The sequence below is a fragment of the Falco peregrinus genome, chromosome 7 (genome assembly GCF_023634155.1).
Source record: "Falco peregrinus isolate bFalPer1 chromosome 7, bFalPer1.pri, whole genome shotgun sequence".
Taxonomy (NCBI): domain Eukaryota; kingdom Metazoa; phylum Chordata; class Aves; order Falconiformes; family Falconidae; genus Falco; species Falco peregrinus.
In genome coordinates this window covers 25810388-25836241 of record NC_073727.1, presented here as the reverse complement: position 1 = coordinate 25836241, position 25854 = coordinate 25810388, and the positions used below count along the sequence as shown (strand labels likewise).

The 25854-nt window shown below is 39.6% G+C and overlaps 1 protein-coding gene across 5 annotated transcripts in view; it reads right to left on the bottom strand.

Moving 5' to 3' along the window:
• Window positions 1-1262: 1262 nt before the first annotated feature.
• The window catches only part of ARMC2 (armadillo repeat containing 2), a 66887-nt gene continuing 42295 nt past the window's right edge, over window positions 1263-25854 (bottom strand). For all 5 annotated transcript variants that reach the window (XM_055811107.1, XM_055811106.1, XM_055811108.1 and 2 more), the window contains 7 exons: window positions 25512-25611; window positions 13332-13653; window positions 11677-11799; window positions 9691-9804; window positions 8162-8294; window positions 5818-5975; window positions 1263-1431 (listed from right to left, as the gene is read on the bottom strand). In XM_055811107.1, coding sequence (XP_055667082.1) covers window positions 1274-1431; window positions 5818-5975; window positions 8162-8294; window positions 9691-9804; window positions 11677-11799; window positions 13332-13653; window positions 25512-25611 — 1108 coding nt within the window. In that variant the 3' untranslated portion in view covers window positions 1263-1273. The remainder of the gene's footprint in view (window positions 1432-5817; window positions 5976-8161; window positions 8295-9690; window positions 9805-11676; window positions 11800-13331; window positions 13654-25511; window positions 25612-25854) is intronic.

Here is a 25854-nt window from a genome sequence, read left to right as displayed (position 1 = left end):
TGCTGAAGGTACAGCGGTGCCACTGGGGGAGCTCTGAATTGTCGCCTCAGGAGACCAAATTCTTCCAGCCTCTCCCGACAGGACTGCCAAGCTGGAGACTTGTTCTGCTGCACACAGCACAGTGCGAAGCTGCTGACCCTCGGATCAGAGCCAGGAGCCTGGCAGCCGCCGCACAGCGGTTTATTCTTCATCATCTAAGGTCAGAAAAGAGACAAACGGGTCAGGTCTGTAGAGCTTTCTGTAGCCAGCTGGGCTGTTAATGCCTGAGGCCAGTGGTGCACCTGCTGAGCTAACCCATGGGCTACAGCAGGGACTTTCACACACTGAAGGGATGAAAACAGCAATGAACAAGCCAGCAGCAGCCAGAAGGAATGTGAAGGATGTAGAGCCTTTTTTTGCCCCGTGGATGGAGACACAAGCCCAGGGAAGGCAGCGGGCCAAGAGGGTCTCAGAAGTACAGGCAGACAGGTGGCTCCTGGGAACACAGGAACAACTGAAAGAAAAACGCACCAGTCTAGCTAAGATCATCCTTTACGTCAGGGATAGGGATGTTTTGCCCTAAGATGTGAAGCCCTAATTCAGAAGAGCCTCTTCCCAGCACAGCTGGACCTATACCGCACGGCATCAGGGCAGGAGCTGGGATAGCCCAGCCACACAGCACTGGGTAAAGAAAAGGGGATCTCCAAGGAAAGGGGAGCAACTTGCCCCCTGACCATTGACAGCTTTCAATCTAAAGAGTGAAGCTTATGACACAGCACAGCAGAATGCCCCAACCACATCAGGTTACTCTGTCACAGAATTTCCTATAACATAAAAGCATGTCAAAGGCTGTAGGTAAGACGTGGCTCCTGTAACATGTAACATTCTTTTACAGTGCACAGCATTTTTGGTACCGCAGGGGTCCAGGTACTCAGTGGTAATTTACCTTTTAAAAAGAAGTTCAGCAAGTAGTTTTGTTTCATTTTCCTAGCCAAGAAACTTTGCAATTAATAGACAAATCACACTGAACAGCTGTTTGATCAGCTCAAATATATTGTAAAAAGTAATTACACATGCAAAATTTTCATACAAGCTTCTCAAAAGGTAGTATCCAGTGTATAAATGCCAAGTTTTCCTGACTTTTTAAAAATTAAATTGCTATGCTCTCCAGCATGTTTACTGGTGGCAACGTAGAGGCATGTTGGAAATACAAAGCTGTACAATGTACACCACACACACACACAAAAAAACCCCACCAACACCACACACACACCCCCCCCCCCCGATTAAAATACTAAAATGGAGTAATGGTCACAGTTGGAAGAAAGGACTGATGGCTTTGAATTCTATCAAGAAGTTTTTCTGCCACAGGTTTGAACTCTCTTTCCCAATATAGTTTCTGGTAGTCCCTTAAATCTCTGTCGAGGCTGTGATCCAATGCTAGCTCTTCATCTGTAATCAAGGAAAATACCATACATCAGTTCCGAATAAAAACATACCCAACTACGTATTTCACGACCACAGCATGTACAACTTACCAGTTGTGTATGTTGATGGCTTGGAAACAACTCTGTGTTTAAGACAAACTAAGCATCACTGTCTGAGGGACTTAGGTTTAATCAAAAATAAAGGATGTTAAGGTCAGTAAAACAGTAAAAAGGGTACTGCAGGTTCCTTTATTCTCACACCTCACAGGTGTAGCTAAACCATGTCTTAAGGTCAAGCATTTACTGTGACTGTCAGCCTGGAAACTACTTGGGTTTTAACATGACCCACACAATTTTGCTAATATAAGTAACCAGGTCATCTAAGTGCAACCGTATTTTTCCTGGCAGAAATTGCTCTGCTAACCTGGTTCATGAGGACTCTTTCAAACTGTATCTACTATCATACTTAGAGAACTTGAACCACACTAGTTATTGTATTACTGACACCCTCCCTTCCTCACAAACTTAAATAAAATAATAGGACACTCCTAAGAGAGACAAGCACCGTTAGGAATGAAAGGACGTCATCCCTCGCCATTCCCCCTACATTTTGCCTGGCACTGGATGTGGCAAAGAAACAAACCCTTGCAGAAAAAAGAAATCAGTTTGCAATCAGAAGCATGCTCCTGAATCAGGAATCTACAGACAAGTGATAATTCTGAACAAGCGTTTTCATACAGTTTAACAGAAGGATATTTGACAGCCTTTAGGCCATAAATGGACCTAAACTGAAGATACGATCCTGCACCCAACGGGCAGCGTGACTTCTCTTTGTCCTAGACTATGAAGGAGCACCAGAGTCACAATCTGTTATTCTGTAAGGGATCTTACTGCACACATTCACAGAGGTAAAAGACAACTTGGAGCTGAAGAGAAACTTCAGTTACACACATTCTGAATCAAACTTTGTGTAGAAAAGAGACACTTAAAGAGCAACTATCCCCACTTGAAAGAATGCCAAGGTCCCTTTGCTGAGCATATGGCCTGAGCTGCAACAGCTGTAACAGAACAGATGACATTACTTTTGCTACTTGTGCATGGAGATGGGCTCCATTTCCTAGAACGTTACCAGTAACTGCAAATAATACTTCTATGCCACAACAGTGTTTCTAAATTACCAAAATTAAAGAGATGCCAAGTGTGAGGTAGATTCCAAAAGGGATTCTGCATAAAGAGAAGATGTCATTTAGAGGCTTTCTGTAATAAAACAAAGAGAACCCCCCCCATTCTTTCAAGAAGGAAGGCATGTCATATCTCTGCAGGAAGAAACCCTGTCACCAGAGATAAAATCCAGCCCCAGACATCAGATCTATATTGGATGGTATCATAAGGTAACTTAGGTTGGACAGGATCTCTGCAGCAGAGCCACCGTAATCAGGTTGCTCTGGTCCATGTTCTGTTGAGTACTGAACATCTCTGAGGATGGAGATTCCACAGCCTTTCTGGGCAGTCTGTTCCAGTGCTTGACCCCTGCCATAGTGGAAACTTCTTTTCCTAGTATTTAATTGGAATTTTTATTATTGCAACTTGTGCCCATTAGCTCTTGTTGTTATCGATGGCACAGTAGTCCAACATACTTAAAATTAATCTCAGCAGCAGAGAAGTGAGAGACCCTGTGAAGAGGAAGATAAGGGATTATGGTTTTTATTTTCAGGGGGAATTGCTTTGCCTACTGCTGAAATTATTCTTCTACCCAAATTAACTATCTCACAATGCAAGAGACGTTTCTGTGCTTCCCAGAAGTTGATAGAATGTTTATGGATTCACTGAGGTTGGGAATTCCAGCCTGCAAGAAGAAGGGTCAGAACCAGTTGAAAAGCTGAAGTGTTAAACCAAAACAGTAAATTTCCTAAAGCAGAATGTGAGTAACACCGGGGATCAGCGAGGATCAGTGTCCCACAGGCAAGCTGTGCATCCTCAGATAATTTAATTTTCCCATGACCCTCCTCAAAAGCAGCAAAATTGGGTACTGGCCAAACAGCATATGAACTGGCTGCAAGCCCAGGAACAAGACAAGCACACTGGGTCTGCATGTTGCGGGGGAAGCTGAAAACTAAGAGTGCAGACTCTAGTCTGCAAGGGCTAGCCACCCCTCTAACCCTGGCAAGAGAGGGGCCAGGGGCCCTGGCAGCTAGTGTCATGCCATGTAAGAGTTCACATGTACTGAGATTCCAAAACAGCATCCTCAAAATGATAGCGGAGGCAAAGGCGAGCAGAAGAAAAGGCTGGAAAAAGGGAGGGCAAAAGGAGATTTCACTGAATGACCAAACACAACGTTCTCAAGTCAGAGGCTCATCACTGCTGCTCCTGAGGGACCCCAGCAAGGCAAGGGTGCTGCCAGGAGCCTGGAAACAGCAGCTCTGAGCCAATAAAGTGACACGAAACTCGAGAGCAGCTGAAAGAAGGCAAATGACAGTGCCATTGGAAAGCAGCGCCACCACATCTCAGGCTGCTGGGATCAGGCAGGGAATAAGAAAAACAAATGGTGCCGGTGCCTTTTGTCCAGCCTTTTTCAGGCCCAACATCTTTTCAGGCTATTTCCACTCCCTTTTGGCTCCCTCATATCTTTTGTCATCTTGTGCCAGGTAGGGGAAAGAAAAATAAAGGGGAGGAGGCCAAGCACAGCAGGTGAAGTGACATGTCTGCTGTGCCATGCTCCACTTTTTCTGCTTCCTGAGGGCGTGCTGATGCTTAAGTACAGTCCGCTGACTGTCAGCGGTTGCCTCCTGCTTCCTGAATGATAGAATCAGAGCAATGACGGTTCAAGGCTGTTACTGGATACAATGGGGGGAGGAAGACGTAGGAAAATATTCACCAGCTGTCACTACTAAAATTTTCTGGCTTTTAACACACAGAGGAACCAGATCCAATGAAAAGATGTGCTTTTTCTACAGCTACTCTTCTGACTACAGTGTGAAGAAAGACTAGTCTTCCAACTTAATTCTGACCTATTTTTAATTAATTGTTACTACAGTCACATTACAATTGCAATTGTACATGAACTTGCAGTTCACAAAAGCTGCACTAGTTAATGAGAGTTCCAATTACTACCCACTCTGGCAGTCAAATTAATTGCTGGATAAGAGTGTTTCAAAACAAAGGTACGTATACCTTGCTGCATGCCAGAAAATTCAAGCATGATTGTGGCTATAAAGTTTGTAGTTCTGTTGCAGAATGTTAAAAAGTGCACTACTGATCTTGAAACACCAAGTATTTTCAGATAAATATATGGAATTACCACCCACATTAAGGTATGCTCTATCATAGCAAGGAATGCAACGCAAGGAATGATTACAACAATGAATAACAGTAATTCTGCTGTAACTGGAAAAAAACCCTCACAAATCCACCCACTTTTCTGATTGTCTGAAAAGAAAAGAGACCACGGCAATCTTACTTTCTGTCTGGGTCTCATTAACATACAGCCTTCTCCACAGCAACCATACATACTTAGTAAATTTTCAACTAAAACCAAACAAAAATTAGTAAGTTTGCTTCCATTTCATTTACATTTTACCGATTTTTTTAAAAGATAGTTGCAACTGATCTACTCAAAACCGTAACCAAAGCACTACTCATAAAATAAAGGAGGAAAATTACATATAGTGACTATAGGACCATTACATAGCAATTAACCTCTGTAAAATCTGGAGCAAACATAGAAGTGCAGATGCAAAGATCCAACTGGGTAAGTGAACCAGGGTCTCAGCATTCACTTATAGGCACCTTTCAGCCTGTATTTGTGGAGGAGCACACCCTGCCTAGCTTTAGGGAGCAGATGAGGAGTTGTCAGGTGGTTGTCCTTGCCCACAAGGCGATCATGATGAGAAAAGAAGGGCGGCCAAGGGACTCTTGTCACAAGCGGGCAAGCTCAGGCCGTTGCACCACACAGCCCTCCGGCTGAGGGGAAGCCACACTGCCCAGGCTGCCCGGTGTGTGCTCTGCAGCAACCAGGGGCATCACAGCTGAGCCCCTGCCTCTGTCAGTGCCTGTCAATGTCAAGTGACCTTGGAGGCCAGAAGGGCCCACATCCAGTGAAAAGTATGTTTTGCACTGAAGGTCTACGGGATAGTTGGCTCAAGCAGGCAAAAAGGCAGCTGGTGAAAAGCATCAGCGGCATGCTAACTAGACAAACTAGAGTGGGGAGTGACAGCGGCCAATTCCACGTTGGCAATCCGTAAGTTCTGAGGGAATGTGCTGAATGGCAATAGACCACTGCGTTGCTGGGTAGTCTATACCAGCCAGCCGCTTAAAGCTGTGTGACAGACTTCCCACCCCAACTAATACTGCTTTGATTTTGCACCTTCTATTTCTTTCATTAAGGAAAAGAGACCAAGATTACGAATCTCACCCAAGAGCGATGTAAGCAGCACCAGCAACATGTCGGTATCTTCTCCAAAGCATGAGGCTGCACTTGTGATGTTTTCACTGTAGTTCCACAGCGTTTTGCAGATCAAACAAGCCAGCTGCCAGTCTGCCGGCCCAAAGTCTTTTAAACAGTCAACTAACCTGTCAGTACCAAACAAAAACAGTGTTTTGCTCCACATAGTTTTCTTCTGAACCCATCAAAATCTGGCAGTCTAGAAACATATGCACGCCCCATGGAAGTTCGCAAGAAAATTCTGCATTAATAAACTTAAGATGCTACTTTCTTCCTCAGTAACTTCTCCCCTTTTATTTAGTCTAGTTCCCTAAGGATGTGAACATACCTGCATCTGTCCATCCCCTATAGCTTTTTAACCCAACTGACCAATTTCAATCACATACATCACAAATGTAACCGTCTCCCAGACACCAAAATTCCATCAAATTTCATGACAATCTGTGACTGTCCCAAACCTGTGGCTACCATTACTGCAGAGATTGCAATGCAAGCCAAACCTTATCAGGCACCAAGAATTCATCTGGAAAAGATGGTATGAATGCAGAAAAAGCTTCAGGCAGAATATCCAGCTTATTACATATCAGAGGATCTGAGCAGAACACAAATCAAAAGGAATTCGCTATTTCCATAACTCACAGAAGTATATTTTACATTCAGTGAAGTCTGAGTATTTTGCAGATCTCGCCCCTTCTTGTATTTCCTTAGCCTGCACTCCCAATGGAATCCTCTCAGAAATGCCAGTTTTATGAAGGACCATTAGGTTCTTGACCTTTCTTCTAATCTCGCTTCCTTGCAGATACCAAATGCAGGCTGGATCGTAAGCAGGACTCTGAAATTAAGCTATAACTTTTCTGCCTGCACCACTTTACATACATACAGCAGCTATCCAGAGTTCCCATTACCAAACAGCAGCAAGTCCTGGAGCAGCAGCAGTAAAGGTTTTCACCTGCTGTCCCTAGTGACCTCTAATAGTAATCCCTCACTGCTGTTTTCTTCCCCAGCCCTACGGAACCCCCCCTTTCCCTCACTTCTCTGCGAGATTTATAATCCTGTGATTAGTAAAGGGAACACAGGATTACACTCAGGTATGGCTGAAAATAGCAGTAATTGTAAAGCAATCAAATCCTTTTTCTCTCCTCTCTGAAGGCAGTCATTGTGGAAGAGTGGGAAGCAACTCATGAAAAGCCAAAAGAACTTGCCCTAATTTTTTGAAATTTAACCCTCTGATAAGACTAATTCCATGTTTCCGTAGGGCCACTATATATTGGTACAAGAACCTCATTTCCAAAAATCCACAGAGCACAGACTGGTTTGGCACAGTCAGGGTGACCTCCTTAACAATCACCTCCAAATTTCCTATGTGTATTCCACACAGTTACTATTTTTCCTTCCTTCTTCACAGATTTTCAGATATAGAAAATTCTATATTCTATATAATAGAAATTTCTCACATTTTTCAATTTGCCTGTAATTTATTTTTATTCTTCTTTTTCAGCTTTATATTTTGTAAGTTAACTGGAACATGGGAAGGAAAGATGAGCGGACTATGCATTGTTTACATTGTATAAAAAAGTAACTATATGATGTGTGAACAGGAAAGCATTTCAAAGCTAGGCATATTGTTTCATAAATGTGGGTTCTGTCAACTGCTTTACAAGCATACGGACATGATCTTTCATGTTGCTCCAATTAAGCTGGTTCCGCTATTATCTGAACATCAAAGCCACAAGTGTTGCATCCAGAGTGGTTTTTCAAGATCTAATGCTGCTTACAATACAAGTGCCTTAAATTTGAACTCTCAGGGAGAGGAGACTCAGGAGCTATCCTCTGGTGAGCGTGGCTACATCAGATAGTTTTCCCTACAGTACCAAGTAGTTACAAAAATTGCAAGAGATCGATTATGTCCATGGAATATCAGTTCCTGAAGTAATCTTCACACAACACATACACATTAGTGGTGCCTATTAACGGTAGCCCACATAGGATCCAGTTAAGTCAAGCATAAGCAGCTACTGCAAAGCCATGCCTTAGCTGCTTTGTTGCATGGTACTCTCCTCTGCTGTATGTATCGGGAGGATCTCTGAGAGACTGTTCTGGGGGTTTTGGCTCTGCAGTAGGCTAAACCACTCTGGTGCTTTTGCAAAAAACATATGAAAGAATATGAAAGGCTCTTGAAGAACATTATATGCTGAATATCTGTTAAGTATGTACCCTTATTACAAGTTATTTGCCCTAGTGAAAAACAATCTGATTGAAACTCTGGCCAAACTACTCAAAATTGTCTTTTTCATAAGCATAATCAGGAACTTACTTTCCAATTCCTCCTTCTTCCATCAGAAGAGCTCGGTTGTTCTTATCTACTGTGAGATTGAGCAGAACTCCACAGGCAGAAAAACAGAGATCTTGGTTCTTAGCATCAAGCAAAGCAATCATGAACTTGTATACTGGATTGTAAAGAAGCAAACAGTATTATTGGGAAGGTGGACTTATCCTACAAGTGGCATCGTAACATACTTATTAAATGTGTATACTTCGAAAGTAGTTAAATGCAGGATACCCTACCCAAAAAATTAACCTTGTAGCATACTACTGTGATGTTTGTAGAGTGGGCTTATGACCCAGAGTAACAGCCATTAGAACACCAGTTTTCTTCAAATCAACACATACAAAGTTCTAGTTATAAAAATATACCAAAGTAATGTGAGAATCCAAGCAGAAGAGATTAAGTTGACCAAACTGAAGTACAGCTTATTTTTTAGAAGTATCAGCCTCCTTTCAATCACAAGGTTAGCAGAAACCGCGAGGATTCGACATCTGGCATTCAGAGAGGGACGTTCTTACCTCCACGAGCAGCAGGGTTGCCCCAGAGTGCACCAAGTCCAGCTGGAACTGCTGCAGCCTGGGGCTCCTGCGGGAGACGGGCAAGAAGCAGACGCTGGCTGTGCAGCATCTCACAGCACTTGCTGACACTGCACTCGGTAGGCCGTGGTGGAAGGGAACCCCAGCGAGGGAGTCAGTGTTGCCTAACGGAGAGGCAAGGCAGCCTCTCAGCTCTTCCTGAGCTTTACACATCAACACCACAGTTTCTCCCAGATTTTCACTGAGACAGCTCATCAGCAACCAGCTACCAAGTGTCAGCTCTCCCTTTGAATACCTTCTCCTTCAAAAGCAGTGATCCATCCGCCCTTGAAAGGGGTTGTGTGTTGTGACGTATCAACTAATTTTCAGCACTGACAGGTAGATTCAAAAAAAATTTACAGTGAACTGCTGGTGTTTAACCAAACTTATGACACATCTTCTTTCCCAAAGCTATTTAGACGCCCAAAGCAAAAGGACTTGAGAAGACTTGAATCCTACTTCACCCAGAGGCAAATGGGAGGTCTCTTCATTGAGGCAGTCAAATGACTTAAATGCATATTACAAAGTGCTAACAAGCTGTCAAATATGGGAAACAAAAATCTGTGATTATGAACCTAAATAAGAATTTAGTTGGATTTTCGTTTTATATCATATCACTACTAACCTGTAGGATCTGAAAAACTGAAGGAGTGAAGGAAAATGTAAAAATTATAATCATTAGGAAAAACAGACTTTCTGTAGTATTTACCTTTGTGAAGGCACCATGGCATATTTTTCCTACTCCAATATTTCCATTTTAATGAAATTGAAATGAAATGGTGTATATAACAACTGCTATTGGATTCTAACATTTTCTTAATTTGCAAAACATCAGAGAAGATTGCTTCTACCCTTTAACTGACACAGCTTATTAACAATATTTGTTTTTTAACACTATGGACATTTAAAAACAGGACTCCTACAAATGCAAAAGTAACTCACTCTTTTTCTGTACGATGAAGTCACAGATCTCATGATACTGGGAAAGATTGCCAAATACTCTGACAGCCTCCACAACTCCATCCATATTGTTGCTCATTAACAGCTTTAAAAGCACTATTGGTTTGAAAAGAAATGAAATAAAAACAATTACTTGTATATCGCAAACGTGTTTGGCTTTCTACCAATAAATATCAGAATTGCAAGCAGCAACAGCAATAAATGTAATAAATGGGAACAGTCATCTATCTGTCTGGTTGCAGTGAAGGGGTGAGCTGACGGCAGAACAAAGGCTAAATTGTGTAGAGCTTTGAAGATGAGACAAAGAGCTCCAATATGGGGCTAAATGCAAAGGAACAAATGAGGAGTTATGAAGATAGCCTAAGCGCAGTTGTAATAATGGGAGCTGATTTTGATATACAGTTTTGAGTGGGCTCATATGAAAATCCAGGAAGGCAAAGAAGAAAAAAATGTTGTAATATATAAGAGAATTGATATACATAGATCCTGAACAGATGGTCTTACCGTAGGATGTCAGAAAATAATTTTTTAGGAGACATTAGCTCTATTTTTTCCTCAGTGCTGCTATAAGAAATACACAGATTTTCTCTGAACAGCTTCTTAACATTGCCCCTGGTCTGAAGCATTTACTTTCTTGCTGCTTTCCTGCTTAGCAGTTTCACATATGATTAGCGTGTAACTTCAGCCTGCAGAATGAGACCTTCAGCATTTCCTAGGAAGAGCTACCATCATCTAGGGTTTTGGTGCACAGCAAAGAGGCAATGTTACAGAAGCTATATTTATAAGTCTTGTGCGAGTATGAAGTGAACCACTGAAATCAGTCCATCAAATAAAGGACGCAAATCAGTCAACCCTTAATCCTTCTACCACAAAAAAGTGTGAGAAAAAAATACAGGGAAGAGGTTGGCTTCCTTCCCATTACTTCAGTCTTTGAGTGTTGCAATACTGAACATGCCTTGGACTTGTCTTAAAGAGACATGTGAAATGATTATTTTTTGCCTTTGGGATCCACCAGTTGTACCAAACAGCAAGTATTCTCAAAATGTCTCCCGAAGGAGGAAGCCTGCTGGTCTTCCATTGAAAGCTTTTCTCTCTCCTCAATACAAGCAGAGGAAAGGTGATGGGACTGGTTTCCACATACTAACAATAAAAACATGAGAGGGCGAGCGAATGGGACAGGCAGAGAAGTCATTTGTTTCCACATTCTCCGACTAGCAATAAGAGACATCTGGCTTATGGGTGATGAAATGGCTCGTGACAGAACAGCAGAACTGTTACCTAGAGAGAAAATGATGTCTGCCAGTCAGGGCACTAGGTCAACTGCCAGAATATTTTTTCCTACTCCTCATTCTACCTGTTGTGCAAACTTCAGGCTCCATCTCTCCCCCACGTCTTGTCTATTTAGAAAGAAAGGTATGCAAGACATAGACACTCTACCGTTTGTATAACACCAACACTATGAGTCCCAGAGCTCAGATGCAGTTCCCATACATCATTAAAATATGATTTGTCCATACTGTCAGAGGGGAGAGAATCACACAACTCCTGTACTGCCAATGGATTTATAAGCCCAAAACAGACGTAAATCAGATTTTGCAGGTTTAGAAGGTACTAAGAAGAAAAAAACTCTTACCATATTCTGATTAGAAGTAAAAAGTAACTTGATTATCTTGGCTCAGGCATATGGATTTTGAACAAGTCTAGCAAAAATTGCTAAACAGAAAAAAATATGACAAAATCCTTTGGGGAGGAAAAGAAGGGGTTTTGTCAATAACCTAACTATTTTCACACAAGTCACAGAATTATGTTCTAAAAGAATAAGAAATTATGGGAAGAATTTAGCCCCATGAACTTTATACTCTTGCAATATGACACCACAAAACACTACCAGTGTCTTTTTTTCTATAGTGTCAAAACATTTCCACTTTCAAAAAGCCATACAAGAAGTACTAGTTTAAAAGTCCTTACTTTCAGCAATGTGTAGCTTCTTGTCTTGGACAGCAGAACTCTTCACTTTGTAGTAGGATAAATTGTTGATTGTTGTTGCAGCATTGATTACCAACTCCTCACAGTCATCAACTGATTTGTATTCTGAGAGTAAAAAATGCCACAAACATGCATATGTAGATACACACACGCACATGAGTCTAACTTAGCAGTGCATTGTATCTCAGAAGCAAACTGAATCATAGCTTACATGGCCACTGTTACAGACAGCTATTCTGTTTTTCAGTAACGTGGCAGAAGCTAACAGGCACAGCTGATCCAAAAATGGCAATACAAAGTCACTCTTTCCAACTCTTCATCTACAGAAATCATTGTGACTCAGGCAACATAGTTTAAAATCTAGTTAGTTAAAAGACATTTTACAGATCCTATTTGCTGATTTAAGATGGAACTGAGTAGAATCCACATGCAGAAATAGGCCTGTGTGATAGACACAGAGGACCAAGGAGCTATACTAAAATGTCAGGTACCATGAAAAATAAACCAAAACAAACCCAAAAAAATACTCCTTCAACAATATTTGAAAGAGTCTCTCTCAGAGTTCCTGACAGAATGTTAACCAGTGTAAAATTACAGCAGTAAGTCAGAGTTGTGTATGCCAATTTATCTGAAGTTTCTGGCCTCAGAAACCAAGAGTAAAGAAAGTAACGAGGGGTTAGTTCATAGACAGAGAGAACATTTTGTAGTAAACTAACTGATAGAGTGATCAAGAAAAGGGGAGTGTGACAGAGAGAAGTTCGGAGGCTCAAAAGCGCTTACACAATGATTAAGACAGTTCCAACCCTGGAAGCTCCCACAGGGCCTTAAGACAGAACGGATGAAGTTATGAGTCTGCCTTCTCTAATTCCCCATGGCTGGTGGGTAAGACTAGTAAACCAGCATATAATCAGGTTGATTGTCTTTACTTAATATTTAATGTTCGCGTCACACACTAAAATATACTGAGTTCTTTGAGAGGTATCTTGTCGCTGCTAAACTCTTTACAGGGAGAACAGACTGCCCAGTCCTAGCTTGTAATCAGATTTACAAAGGGATCAGTAAGTGGTAAAGGAAGAGCAGTCCTAAGCCTCTGTCTGGATGGAAAGGGACACTCTCCCACCTGAAACAGACACAGGTTGAAACTGAAAAAGAAGGAAAAATAACAGGAATTTTTTTGAGAAAGCTTAAAGTTATGGGTGCAGGGAACAAAAAGAGTACTTAATCCAGGACAGTCACAAAATCTCCAAACCTTAAAACAAACCCCACCACCAAACACATCTGTTGCACCTGATAATAGACTTCCCTTATATAAGAACTTTCAGTGAGATGTATTTAAAGTAAAATTTGTTTTCTTATCCTTAATGACCGTATCTGCAAATCTGATCACAGAATTAAACACTTCTACAACATCTTTCCCCAGACACTGAAAAGTCAGTACCAAAGCAGCAATGCTTCCACTGGCTCAAACAGGCGTTCCACATAAACCAGTTCATGAATATCAGTAGATTGACTTTGTTATTTTAGCAAAGGAACTGATTTAGTTATGGCTCAACCTAGATAAGAAGGTCAAGCAGAAGAATCCTAAAGTCTCCTTACAGACTGAACAAATGCAACAAACACAACATAGATTTTATTACCTAGTACCGTAACAAGTAATTCTACAACACGATGGGCAGCTGCCAGAGCTGCTCCTATGCCGGGATGAATAGAGAGATTGGCCAACACTCTTATCAGTTTTATCAGAACATCTTCTGCTTCTGAAGGATGTTTTGGGTGGTTTTTTCCTTCCTCTCCTCCTTCACAGTACCATTTCTGTGTGTTCAAATCAAGTTTATAGTAGGTTTGGAATAACGATATCAAGGTGTCAACACTTCCTTTTTCTTTAAAAAATTGCTCACGGGCCTGGTCATTCTTTGCTGTTAAGTTACCAAGAACGAAGATGATACGGATAACCAAATCCTGCAATGAAATAGAAAAATTATATTACATGGAGAACATCAGAAGCTATTGGCTGCTTAAAAAGAAGATAATACTTAACTTGCTTCACAATTCAGTTAATAGCGGGTCCAGAACAACTGAAGGAATGCCAAATACAGCATCTAGAAATAATTTTTATGCTATTTTTCATAATCCTGTTTACAGAAGAAATAAAAAGCATCTGACAGAACTAGCATAGCGCTGGGGTAATTACTAATGGCACATACTCAGTATAGGTCATCTATTTTTAACAAGCCCACAGTAATCTTAAAACATCTTAAAACGGCACTTTATATAACTAGAATAATCATATGTGCCAGATCTTACCAATCTTTCAAGTAAGCAAGTGTCAGCTGTGGTGGCCAAAATTACTCATTGTAGAGGTTAAACTGCTTCCCCTTTATTTGTTACTGTTAAATCCATGTTAGCTCTTACTCATTTCTTTGTTAAGTACAATTGCTTACAGATGAATTGTTTATTCTAAAGTTTTACCCGAAATGTAACCTAAATTGATCAGCCTGTTCTTCCTCAGTTCCTCCTCTTTCTTCTAAAGACAGGTGCCCTACAACCTTGCAATCGTACATAACTTTTCCTAGAATCCTAGAGACATTACCCCTTCCGACCTTTTGTAAGCACCAAAGGGTAAATTTCATCAGGCCTAACTGGTTTGAAGATACTTAAATCTTCTGCAGCTCATTTGTTAGTGATAAAAGAACTCAGGCTGAAGTAGAGATTAATCATCTGATCACAGTTAACACTTTCAGAAAAAAGCAAAAAACGGCATTCCACACTTCAGTATTCACAGTGGCACCTGTCAATAATTCTCATTATCTGAGCACTGCAGCAATTAGTTCCTTATTGTCTTCTCACAATTAACGTAGTATGGAAAGTTTTATTGTTTCTTTTTATGTCCCTTTCTAGTTGCATCTCATTTTGTGCTTTGTTTTTTCCTGATTTTGATTTGATGTGCTTGCTACCCTCTTATCATTGCTAAATGAGACCTACTTTCTATTTTTCTATGGTATCTTAACATAAATCTTATGATTTAACCAAGTTGCTCTCTTAAAACACTTTTTATATCCTTCTGTGGGATACAGAATTATACCCCTGTCGTTTCATTCATATTGAGAAGTAGCTTTCTTTTTCTTGGCAAGACTAATGGATCCTAATTGAATGTCATTCACCGACATCCCCATCTTTTTTTTACCCACCTGTACGGAAGAAGAAAAAAAATAAATTCCTAAAGCCTGAACTAACCCAGGTATAAACGAATTAAAACATTTGCCTCTGTCACTTGCATCAAAACCTACTCATTTCCAGGAAGAAAAGTCCACAGCTTTATCTTAACAGTACATGTAAAGTAACAGCATTTCCTCAAGTACAGCACAGCCATCTACCCTTAGCTGCTAAACTGCTGTACTTGCACTAACCTAGAATTTTGTTAAACAATTTACAGGCTGTTTTTCTTCAAATATAGTAATTATAATCTCAGCTCTGCTAATCCTCCCTGGCATTAACATAATTTAACCAGGCACAATCCAACTTGTTAAAGTCCATGCACTAATACTGAAGGAAAAAAAGACGTATAAGCAGTGAATCCTTCTTTCATATATGCCTTCATCAGTTAAGTTTCAGGTCTTAAGCCTCTGCCACAAGACATCGGCAATACCATCCTCTTCGGGTCAAGAAGATGAATGCTATCCCTGAATAAGAGAAGCAGGCAGTCTCCCAAGTGAGGAATAGGTTCTTGTATCCATGTATTTAATACGATCACTCTGTAGGACCCACTTCCACTTCTTTTTACCTAGGCTCCATATTTTTGCTGGCATCTAATGTCATCAAGACAGATTTTTATGAATATTCTTATGGACTAACCACTAAGAGCTTTCTTTCACCTTTGCTGACACAACCCCCAATTCACAAAGTCTGCAAGAATTAGAAGCAAACAACTGATGAATCAGAAAAGAGAACTGAAAAAAAGCAGGCAGTCTCGTTTGACTCGTTTATATTGACTTTCTAATTTTGGTCAAAACAGTATCAGCCCAGCAACAGCTCTACCCAATCAGCCACCAGACAAACAGGTACGGTACAGCAATCAACTGATATTTTGAGCAGAGTGATCTCAACTGTGCTTTCCACCTACAGGCTAGCAAAACAACCTTATAAAACACTTCTTTTTAGCTAAGCACATCCGGTTTTAATAGCACATTACCAAAGTTACATTATCTTCCAGTGAAAATTTAACTAGCAGAGTGAAAGAGAAAAGCTGGTACAGCTTCTCCTGAGTAGTATAATACTCAAGGTTTTGTATTATTTTTGGTTATATTTTTTTAAAATGCTTACGGGGTAAGCACTGCAAGAGTAAGAAACATGAGCTTAGAAGTGCTGTGTGAAGAGAAATACATGTAAAGATGAATGGCATTTTGAAACTGCTTACAAGACTAAACCTGTACAAGGCCCACGAGCCTTTCTGTACATAACAAAAAAATCAGTTTAACAAATGAGATTATTATGCATTTCCAAATGTTTGGACTGTCAACTGCATATGGAATTTCAGACATTTTGGCACACTTACAGAAAATTTAAATTATCAGATAAATTTATATCATATGGAGGGTTTACCATGTATGACACTAAAGCCAAATTAGATTAAAGACAGGAATTACACCAAAGTTATTTCATCTTTTTATAACTAGACACTCATGTGAGACATGCTGTCCAGAGAGTGTACCCAAACCTGATTGGAAGATTATATATGAAACCACACAGCTTCACTTACATAAACAAAGAAGAAACTTATCAAGAAAAGCTTGAGAAAGAGAACTGGTTTTTTTCTTTGCTTCCAATCTGTGAAGGCACTGTGATATTTTTGTTTTTAAAGCAGTAATGGCACCACATGTTCCATCAGCATTTAACTTATTTTTCTGACAACAGGAACATACACATTCAATCACTGATATGAAAGATTTCTTTGCTTATCTACTTCTAGAAATCTTTTCCTTGCACAGCCCTTAGTAACAAAGGTACCCAATGTACTTGCTGAGTCACAGAACTTGACAGCAGTTTATCTTGGCAATCAAAGTGTACCTGCCTTTCAGTGTAAAGCTTGATGAACAGCGGTTCAAATAGTACAGGTTTACTTATCAGTAGAAAAGGAAAGCCAATTAGGTCAGTAATTTTTAACTGAGATGAGATAAATAAGGGAGGGAAGTCCCTTCTAGAATTGTACATGTTGGCCAAGTACCTGTTGTTAGTCTGTTTGGTATCTGGACCCTCAGAAGGGGAGGGGTAGTATGAAACAAAAATTCAGATGCCAGCAGCTGAGCTCCTATTGAATCTCCAGCTATAAATGAAATGTGCTTTCCATGTTATACAAACTTCAATGGAGGCAGTCAAAATTCTATCACCTGCCTAGCAGTATGAACTGCTGCTCATTCAAATCTAACTTACGCTTTGTTTCCAAATTTGTATTTCTGCTTTGTTATGTACCTATGTGGGAGTTTTCTTTGCAAGGTCTGATAGTCTACTTATGGACAAAATAACAGCAGCTATGCCACCCCAGAACTAATCTCTTCCAAACACAGTAAGGATTTATCTTGAAGTGATATTCTGACTGTTAAAATTCCTGGTCAAACCCAGAAATAACAACTGATCCAAAATTAAACTTAAAGAAGAAAAGAGGAGGAGTGGTGGGGTGGGGTGTAGAATAGCCTGGAAGTCTCAAAAGCAAATGAAGAAGTTCTTGACTGAGGGACCTGAAAAGAGAGGAGCTTTGCCACAGTGAAAGCAGGGAGTACTTTTGTTAGTAAAGAGGGAACCTCCTTTCCCACAAATATGAATGCATTTGAGGAAAAGGAAAGGCCAGCAGAAGAATGTAGTTATATGTCTGTGTAACGCACGCCACAGGGCCCTACCTAGTAATTTCTACACTCCAAAATGTGATCTGTTTAAGTAAACTTTTCAGAAAAGGGTTCATTTGCACTTAGTGACTTTTAGCAATGAAGAACTCATGTCCTTAGGTTGGTCTGTTGACATCAGGAGATCTGGGAAAGGTAATAAAGAAAAGCAAGCACATTGTCACCAGAACAATATTTGATGAAAAGCAGTGTACGCTCTCTAACAAAAAACATTTCAGAAATGACTAATTGAAAAAAAAGTTGAAAACCATATCCCCCATGATATTGCTCCCATGATTACTGATCCCTCTGGTTAAAATCTTTATTCTTGATGCCAAAACGGCACAGAGTAACTGCTCAGAGACCAATTATGTCTTTAAGCAGCAAAGGTATTTATTTCGTGCAACACTGGGGAGCTAGCCAATTCGCACCGGACAAACCAGCTCTGAAGTTTTCAGTGAAAAGTTAGGTGTTTTATACAGTTTTCATGAGAGGTTACACAACATCTTTACGTACATACTCATTTGATTTTGATACCTATTCATTCCACTCACAATAGGTGGGATCTAGGTGGAGTAGACTCTTCAATTTTCTTTGTTCAATGATTTCCTGACTTGATGGTCTCCTCATCTCCTTCAGGTGCCCACCTTATCCCTTCTAATTATTCCGAGTACATTCAGTGGAACCTTTTCTAATTATTCAGAGTACCTTCCTTTCTCAACACAAACAGAGCATCACCCAGAGCATTGTACCAAACTCATCCTGACTAATCTTTTTAAGACCTTGTTCTGTTTCATTCTTATTACTAGTTTGAATTTGTACAGCTTCAGCCACTATTTCTTATCTCTTTTTTCCTAGATTAAAGGATGGTCTAATAACAGAAATGTCTTCCTTGTGCAGATTCTATTAATAAGCAACTTGCTAATGGTCTGACCCTTGTCATTGCTAAATTAATTTACTTAATCTTGGGGTATTTTTGAACTCTAATCATTCCTTTAGCTCTTTTCAGAGCTGTTCCCAAGATTTCAGCATATTTTGTAGAAATTAATACCAAAACCTAAGACAAAATATTTTAGTGAATGTCTGTCACATCAAGGAGTAATATTTTCTTATTATTATTTGATATTCTAATGTTTACCTATCTACTAATTACATTCATTCTCTTGTATCTGATACAACAGAACAGGTTTCCATATGATATGTGACAATGAAGGCTAGTTCACTACGAACTCCGAGCTCTACATTCCTAATTGTTCACAGAGTACATATCACATACTCGGCACTGTCCTCATTTTTGCTTTTTCTTTCAGACAAAAAAAAAAAAAAAAGAAAGAAAAAATCACAACCAAAGTATTAGGAAGATGCAAATACAGTTTCAGCTCAGCATAATGTCAGAAATCATACTGTAGGGAAATGGTGACTTTCTGAAGTTATTCAGATTTATCAGCAGGGAGATTCCTTCAAAGCCACCAGAAAATTTAACCTAAAATGGATACTTTCTTCTTGAAAAATATGTTAATTCAGAGAGAATGAATGATCAGAATATGCATATGCACACACCAAACATAGGACAAATATCTTACATTTTTTTTCTTTAATAGTCAATTATCATATCCTCTTCATAGATTTTTCTTAAATTGTCTAAGACACTGTTATAATGTTGGGCTAGAGGGAGGAGGAATATAACTGAAAATACGTATTTGTGAATGTAAGAGGAAAGAGCTACATTATCTATGCAAGTTCTTCAAAGGGTAACCTTGACAAGCATTTCAGCAGAACTGGTGGCATAAACAGCACCCACTCTCCTTTCCATCCACAATTTGGTTCCTCTCCCCATATTGTTTCCTCAGTATTTGTGAACAAGAAACTATTTGTGTGGTTATTCAACAAACTAGACTGGAAAGCAATGCAGGTGACAACCCAGCAAAGGACTGGGGTTCTTTTTTTCAGTTTTAAAGTTACTGGAAGCCAGGTCAGTTCTGTGACATGATGTATCACGCTGTCACACCAACAGCTGTCCTCAGCCCAAATGAGTGATGGCACAGAGGGGAAAAGTGAGTAAACGAAACACAAAGAACACTGAACGCCAACACTGATGACCATTTCTTCGGAGGCAAGGTATCGATACGGAAACACAGCACCACCCCCAATAAAAATAATCTTAAATTTTTTGGTATCTCATAGGACTATGATGTCACTGAGCAGAGCATCAATACTACTCTCAAAGCATTTAAGAGGCAAGCATGGATATCTGAACTAAACATAGCTGCAGCATTAGACTCTGCTGTTAAGAGCCTGTGGTTGCTTTGGGTATTACATGACTTACGTTAAATGACTGACTGAAACATACAGATAGTGGGTTCCTGGGAGCTCATCACAGAATTCTCCACATGCCAGGCAAAAAAACAGGAAGGTCAGTCACTGCATGCAGATAAGCTTTTGCCTAATAAACCAAGCCAGAAACAAAGTGGAGAAATTCTCTGCATTTACAGGCCCCGTCTGTGACAACCTTCCCCACTGCAGCAATACTAGGCACAAAAAGGACATTCAACAGCCCGGAAATGTGGGCTCCCTTGGAGGGAAACAAGAAACAGTCTCACAAGCAGCAGCCTGCTTTCTCACAGAAGACTATAAACTGACTGGGGACCCACTACCTAGTAGATGCATTTGGGAAGAAAGCTGGGCAGATTCAGGAACAGTGAACCCAATAAATGCGGACATATCCTTAGAGAGGATGACAAGCCAGCATCAGTCTATTCTTCATTTAATAAATTGTTTCTGACAACTGACTGTTAAGTCAAACAGATAAAGCAGCACACAAATCATAACTGTAAATTAGTGCAGTTCTACTAGCTGATGCAAGAGATGCAAAAATAATAACAAATCTTTTCAAACACATCAGGACCAGAAAGTCTGCCAGAATCTGGAGAACTAGTTGATGACCAGGATAAAACAGGAGCATTCAAAGAAGAAAATGTCACTGCAGAGAAGCTAAATGAGTTCTTTGCATTGATTCATGCCCACTATGAAAGTGACTGGGGAGGTCTCAACGCTACAGCCTTCTCTGGGAAAGACCCATCAGAGGATCTGTCCAAAACTGAAGTAATTGCAAACAACTTGAAAGAACAAACTGGCAAAGCAAACAGTAACAAATCACCAGGACTGGATAATCACTGCAGAGTTCTAAAAACTAATTAATTAAATCGCTTAATTACTAACAGTGATATGCAACTTCTCTAAACTGCCTTGATGCCTAAGGACTGGAAGGGTAACAAACATGAAAAGGATCCAAGTGAGATTCAAGTCTGGTGTCTGTAGCAGATAAATTAGAAGGGACCACAAAAAAGTAACAATAGCATCAGTGGACAGTTGGATAAGTGCAAGGAGCTTTAGAACTACTAAGTTCTGACTTACCCAATTCTTAAGTGGATTTGAAGGGATCAACAAACATGCATAAAGACAACCCATCTGATACCACCCATGTGGCTTTCCAGGAGACCTTTGACAAAGTCACTCACTAAAATCCTAGTGAAAATAAGCTGTCATGCTAAGTCATGCTGTAAGGGAGAATGTCCTGGTATAGAAAAATGATTACAGAAGGAAATCTGGAAAACAGCAGCTCCTGCAGTGGTGGAAGATGACCGGTGGAAGTCTATATGGTTCTGTGCTGGGACCTGTTGTGTTCAACTTATCCATAAACAACACGGAAAAGTGGGTGACAGCAGTGATAGGCAAGAGTTTGCTGATGACACAAACATATTCAAAGTAGCAAAGATGAAGGCTGAAGAGCAGAAGAAGGACTGGTAGTCAGCTGGTCATAAAATAGCAGAAGAAATTTAAATGCAGATAAACATAAAATGACGTGTGTAGAAAAACACAGAACAGACATACCTTCAGGTATAAAACTACAGCCTTTGAACCAACCTGGAGAGCAATCTTGGGGTTAACAACAGATTCCTCATGAGGGTTTAATGCTCACAGGAGGTCAAGAAAGCAAATAAAATATTGGGAATTATTGGGAAATAAACTTACGCAGGCATGCAAATCTACCATATGGCCCCATCTTAATTGCCAGCATGTTCTGGTTTCCTCATCTCAAAAAAAAAATACAGGAATAAGGATTGTAAAAAGTTCTGAGAAAAACAACATGGATGCACAATGGTATGGAATAGCCTCTATACCAGAAAGGACAAAGTAAGCAAGGATTCTTCAGCCTGGAAAAGAGGTAACTCGAAGAGGCTATGATAAAAGTCTAGAAAGTCAGGGGTGGTGTGAAATGAATGATGGGATTAAATATTCACTGATGATAAGTCTAGAAAGTCAGGGGTGGTGTGAAATGAATGACAGGATTAAATATTCACTGACTTTTCAATACAAGAACCAGAACGTATCAAGTAAAGACAATAAAGGCCAAATTCAAAACAAGCAAAAGTAATTACTTGTGCAATGAGTAGTCGCTATGGCAACTCCTTGCCAATGGATGTTCAACATATTAGAAGTTTATACGGGGTAGAGGGGAGACTGTAAAATGTCATGGAAAAGAAGTCAACTGAGTTTTATTTCATACACAGAGAACCACAGCTGGCTGAGGAAGCTTCCAAACTGCAAAGAGCTAGAGGTTTGGGAAGTGTACATAGAAAGTATCATATATGGTTGGTCTGTGTTTACTGTTCTCTAGGCATCTGATTTTCATCATTGCCAAGTATGGATAGTAGGCTGGATGAACCTTTCATGTGACCCAGTGTAATTATTCTTTTCCTGAATAGGCAACTGCTGCATCCAGTGATGTTAGCTACTTAACAAATGTTTCCTAATTAAAAAAGCAGGCTGCATTAAAGTATAATGGGACTTCTCTATACAACAGGCACAAGATTTCTTCTATGCAAATTTTAGTATCACACTCTGTGCTTGTGCACTTCGGATTGAAAACAGACTCCTAACTGTACCCTGATAAAAGATTATATGGAAGTTGGCAGGGCCCCAGTTACCAAAAGGTAATGCCTGACTTACCGACAGAAGTTACTGCCCTATTTAAGCAATCTCCCTGCCGCAAAAACGTGGCCTCCTTGTGACTTATGACGTTAACCACAGCCTGAGAAAGTCATCCTTTATATAGCTTATCTGAAGAACTTGGAGATGATAATGATATGGGAAAGGGGAACAGCATCTTGTTAAACAATTTCTGGAGATGGGCAAAAGCCTATAATGCTGACTAGAAACAGAAGCATGCAAAAATCATCCTGCAAGATAGAGGATCTACAAGAACACTTCTCACAGCTTTCATGGCATATGGCAGCCACCAAGGACTTTTTTGTTACTCCACACAAGTAAGTTCCAAAAGCAACCACGAGTGAAGTCCAACAGAACATGTACTTCAAACATGTAGAAGAGCACAGCTGAATTCCCCAGTCCTACCTTGCAGATCCAGCTTTTCCAATCTTCTGAACTCCTCTCCTTACCTAAGACTATGACACATGGATTTTAATAAGTCTTGCCAACTCAATTTCCCCACAAGTCTTTCTCACAGAGTTAAATTAATACTCTCCCATTCCTTCTGACTCTTTTACCCAAGAGAGAAAACGAGCTGAGAAAAAAAAAAGAGCTAGAACTGCAGTGTGGTGAAAAGAACAGCGACTATTTAGATGGCAGTTGTGGAATTCAGTGTGTGGAGTGGCAGCAAGCCATTAATCCTACTTCCAGTGCTCACATTTTTATTTTCACAATATTTAATGCTTTTTTTTAAAAGTCAAAGTTACAAAAACACATGAGAAAGTCTAAAAGCTCAGGGTTTTTTCCCCAGCATGTTTCTAGCTGCCATGACTGCCAGCAAAAAACCCTGATCCCACAAAATTTGCAACATGAAAATTCAGAGAACACACATACTTCCTTTCTTAACTTATCAGATCTTAGTCCGAAGGATTTTTAATGCTTTGAGTTAATACTGATTTATCTACCTCTTCACTTCTTCCCACAGCAGACAATTTTACTCACACTGCTATTACTTGTTTTCAACACATACCAACTCACACTGTAACTCAGTAGCTGTCAGCTTTTTAAAAGAAAGATTAGCAGTGCCAACTACACTTCAGGAAAAACATATGCACTCCTCACAGCTCAAGTGTTTATTATATACTACAGAAAAAGTGGTACACTACATTATCTATGTCCCTTTTCTGCAGGGCTTCACTAAGCCGACAACTGACAGTTGCATGCTTGTTTAAAAACTGCTGTAAGAATCATTATTTTGAAGACAATGCATATATAATCATCACATAATAACTAAGTTTTTTAAAGATAAACTATTTCTTTAATAATTTGTATTTTGATAAAACAACTGACAGTTTAACACAAAAAGCAATACTAAACTTGTGAAGACAGACATACCTTAGAATCGCTTAATAAAGTAGACAAATGAGAAGTTAAATTCTGAACACTACCTGACAACAAACAATTTGAATTTATATATGAACCTACAATTCGTTATGACACAAAGCTATTATCTCAGGAGCCTAGAAAAGTTCCCCTTAATATTACAGATGAAGATTGAGAGGAAGATGTTACTCGATTTAAACTCCTTAATCCCAGTCCCATCATTTGTTGAGTTTTTAATACAGTGCTCACAAGGAAAAATAACTACAGATCTAGTAAAATATAATTTAATATTTCTCCTATTATTTACACAGCATTTACATAGTGTTTTACTGAAATGTCTTTGAAGACTATACAATGAAAGAGCAACCTGAACCTAGAAATACTCAGTTATGCCGCAGAAATATTCATCAACATTTACGAGAATAGAAACGACTTAATCTTTATTCCTCTTCCATGTGTATTATCACAGAAAACAGGGATGCAGGTAAACAGCAACAGGAAAGGGAGAAATTATTTTTGCATTTGGCAAAGTAAAGAATAGATTGTTCAGTGCAGCTGATCTGGTTACCTTCATTAACTGCCTCTAACAATAGCGGCACGAAAGATCTCCTTTCAACCGTTCTCCAGGAATTACTAACTTTGGGACAAATTGTATAGAATAGATAAATATCCTCAAACTAGTTTAGATGCTGCAGCAGCCAAAAAAGTTCATTACTTTTAAGAGTAAACTTAATGTGACTTAATGTTCTATATTTTGAAACCTTGTTCCACCTTTGAACATCTATGCTTGACACAAAAATTATCTTCTTCTTAAATGTTACCTGAGAGAGCAATTTGCCATACATGGGACACTCCACTCCTAGCAACATAGCGATCTTTAAAACTGTGATCCTGCACCAAAGATCCAGAGCCTGGTGCTCCAGTGAAGGTAGAAAAGAACACTATGATACAGCAGGACAATACAGCAACACCTGACCTCTGCAGTTCTAATTAAGCTGGTAGCAAATATACTCCTATAATTTTACTTTGTAATACAAGGCATTTTGACAAACTCTAAACATCTGTTGCTAGGTGAATGTCCCAAATGCGGTATTCCAGGCATACTGTTTTCTCTGGTAGAGCAGCAAGAGATTCGGATACCTCATACAGTTATCAAGGAACAAATTTTCCTCTGCTTTCCAATTGCTTAACTCTGGAAAACTCACACTTCTTTTGCAGGGGAGAAAGGTAGGAGAAATCCCAACAATTTCCTACTATCAAATAGTCAAATGAACTATTTGCTTTTAAAAGTATTTTTTTAAAACTTAGAAAAAATAATTACGTACTCAAAGGACCGTTTCTACACATGCAAAGGGTAGACAAGTTAACCAACTATCTGTCCACTGTATTGCTTTGAATTTTTAATCTAAATGATTTCATTTGAATTATTTACTACTTAGAAATGCTGTCAACCATTTAAAATTTTTATTTGCTAAATGCATAAAAGTAGGTCACTGAAAACAAGCTTATAACAATAATACACAGGCACATCAGAGGATTAATATATAAAAATCAAGAGATGAAAAAACTGACCTGCTGCTTCTGGTGTTTGTTTAGTAGGGCTAAAAATAAGATGTAACATCTGGAGCAGTCTGCTAAAGCTGCACAGAAGTCATTGTAGGAAGAAAGTTTGCTACAAAGGTACAAAAACAAAACACAAATGAATGAAATCATATTTTTCCACGAAAGACTTTTAAAAAAAATCACTCTGCTTTTGACTCTCAGAGCTGCATTTTCAAACGAAATGAATGCCAATACTCTGAGTCCTGGTAAAGGCATAAGCAGTTACATAAGAGCACAACAGAAGCCTAGCTATCCTTGCCACAGTAAATTACAGGAAGAAGCAAACATAAGGAGCTCCCTAACCTGCTTGCCA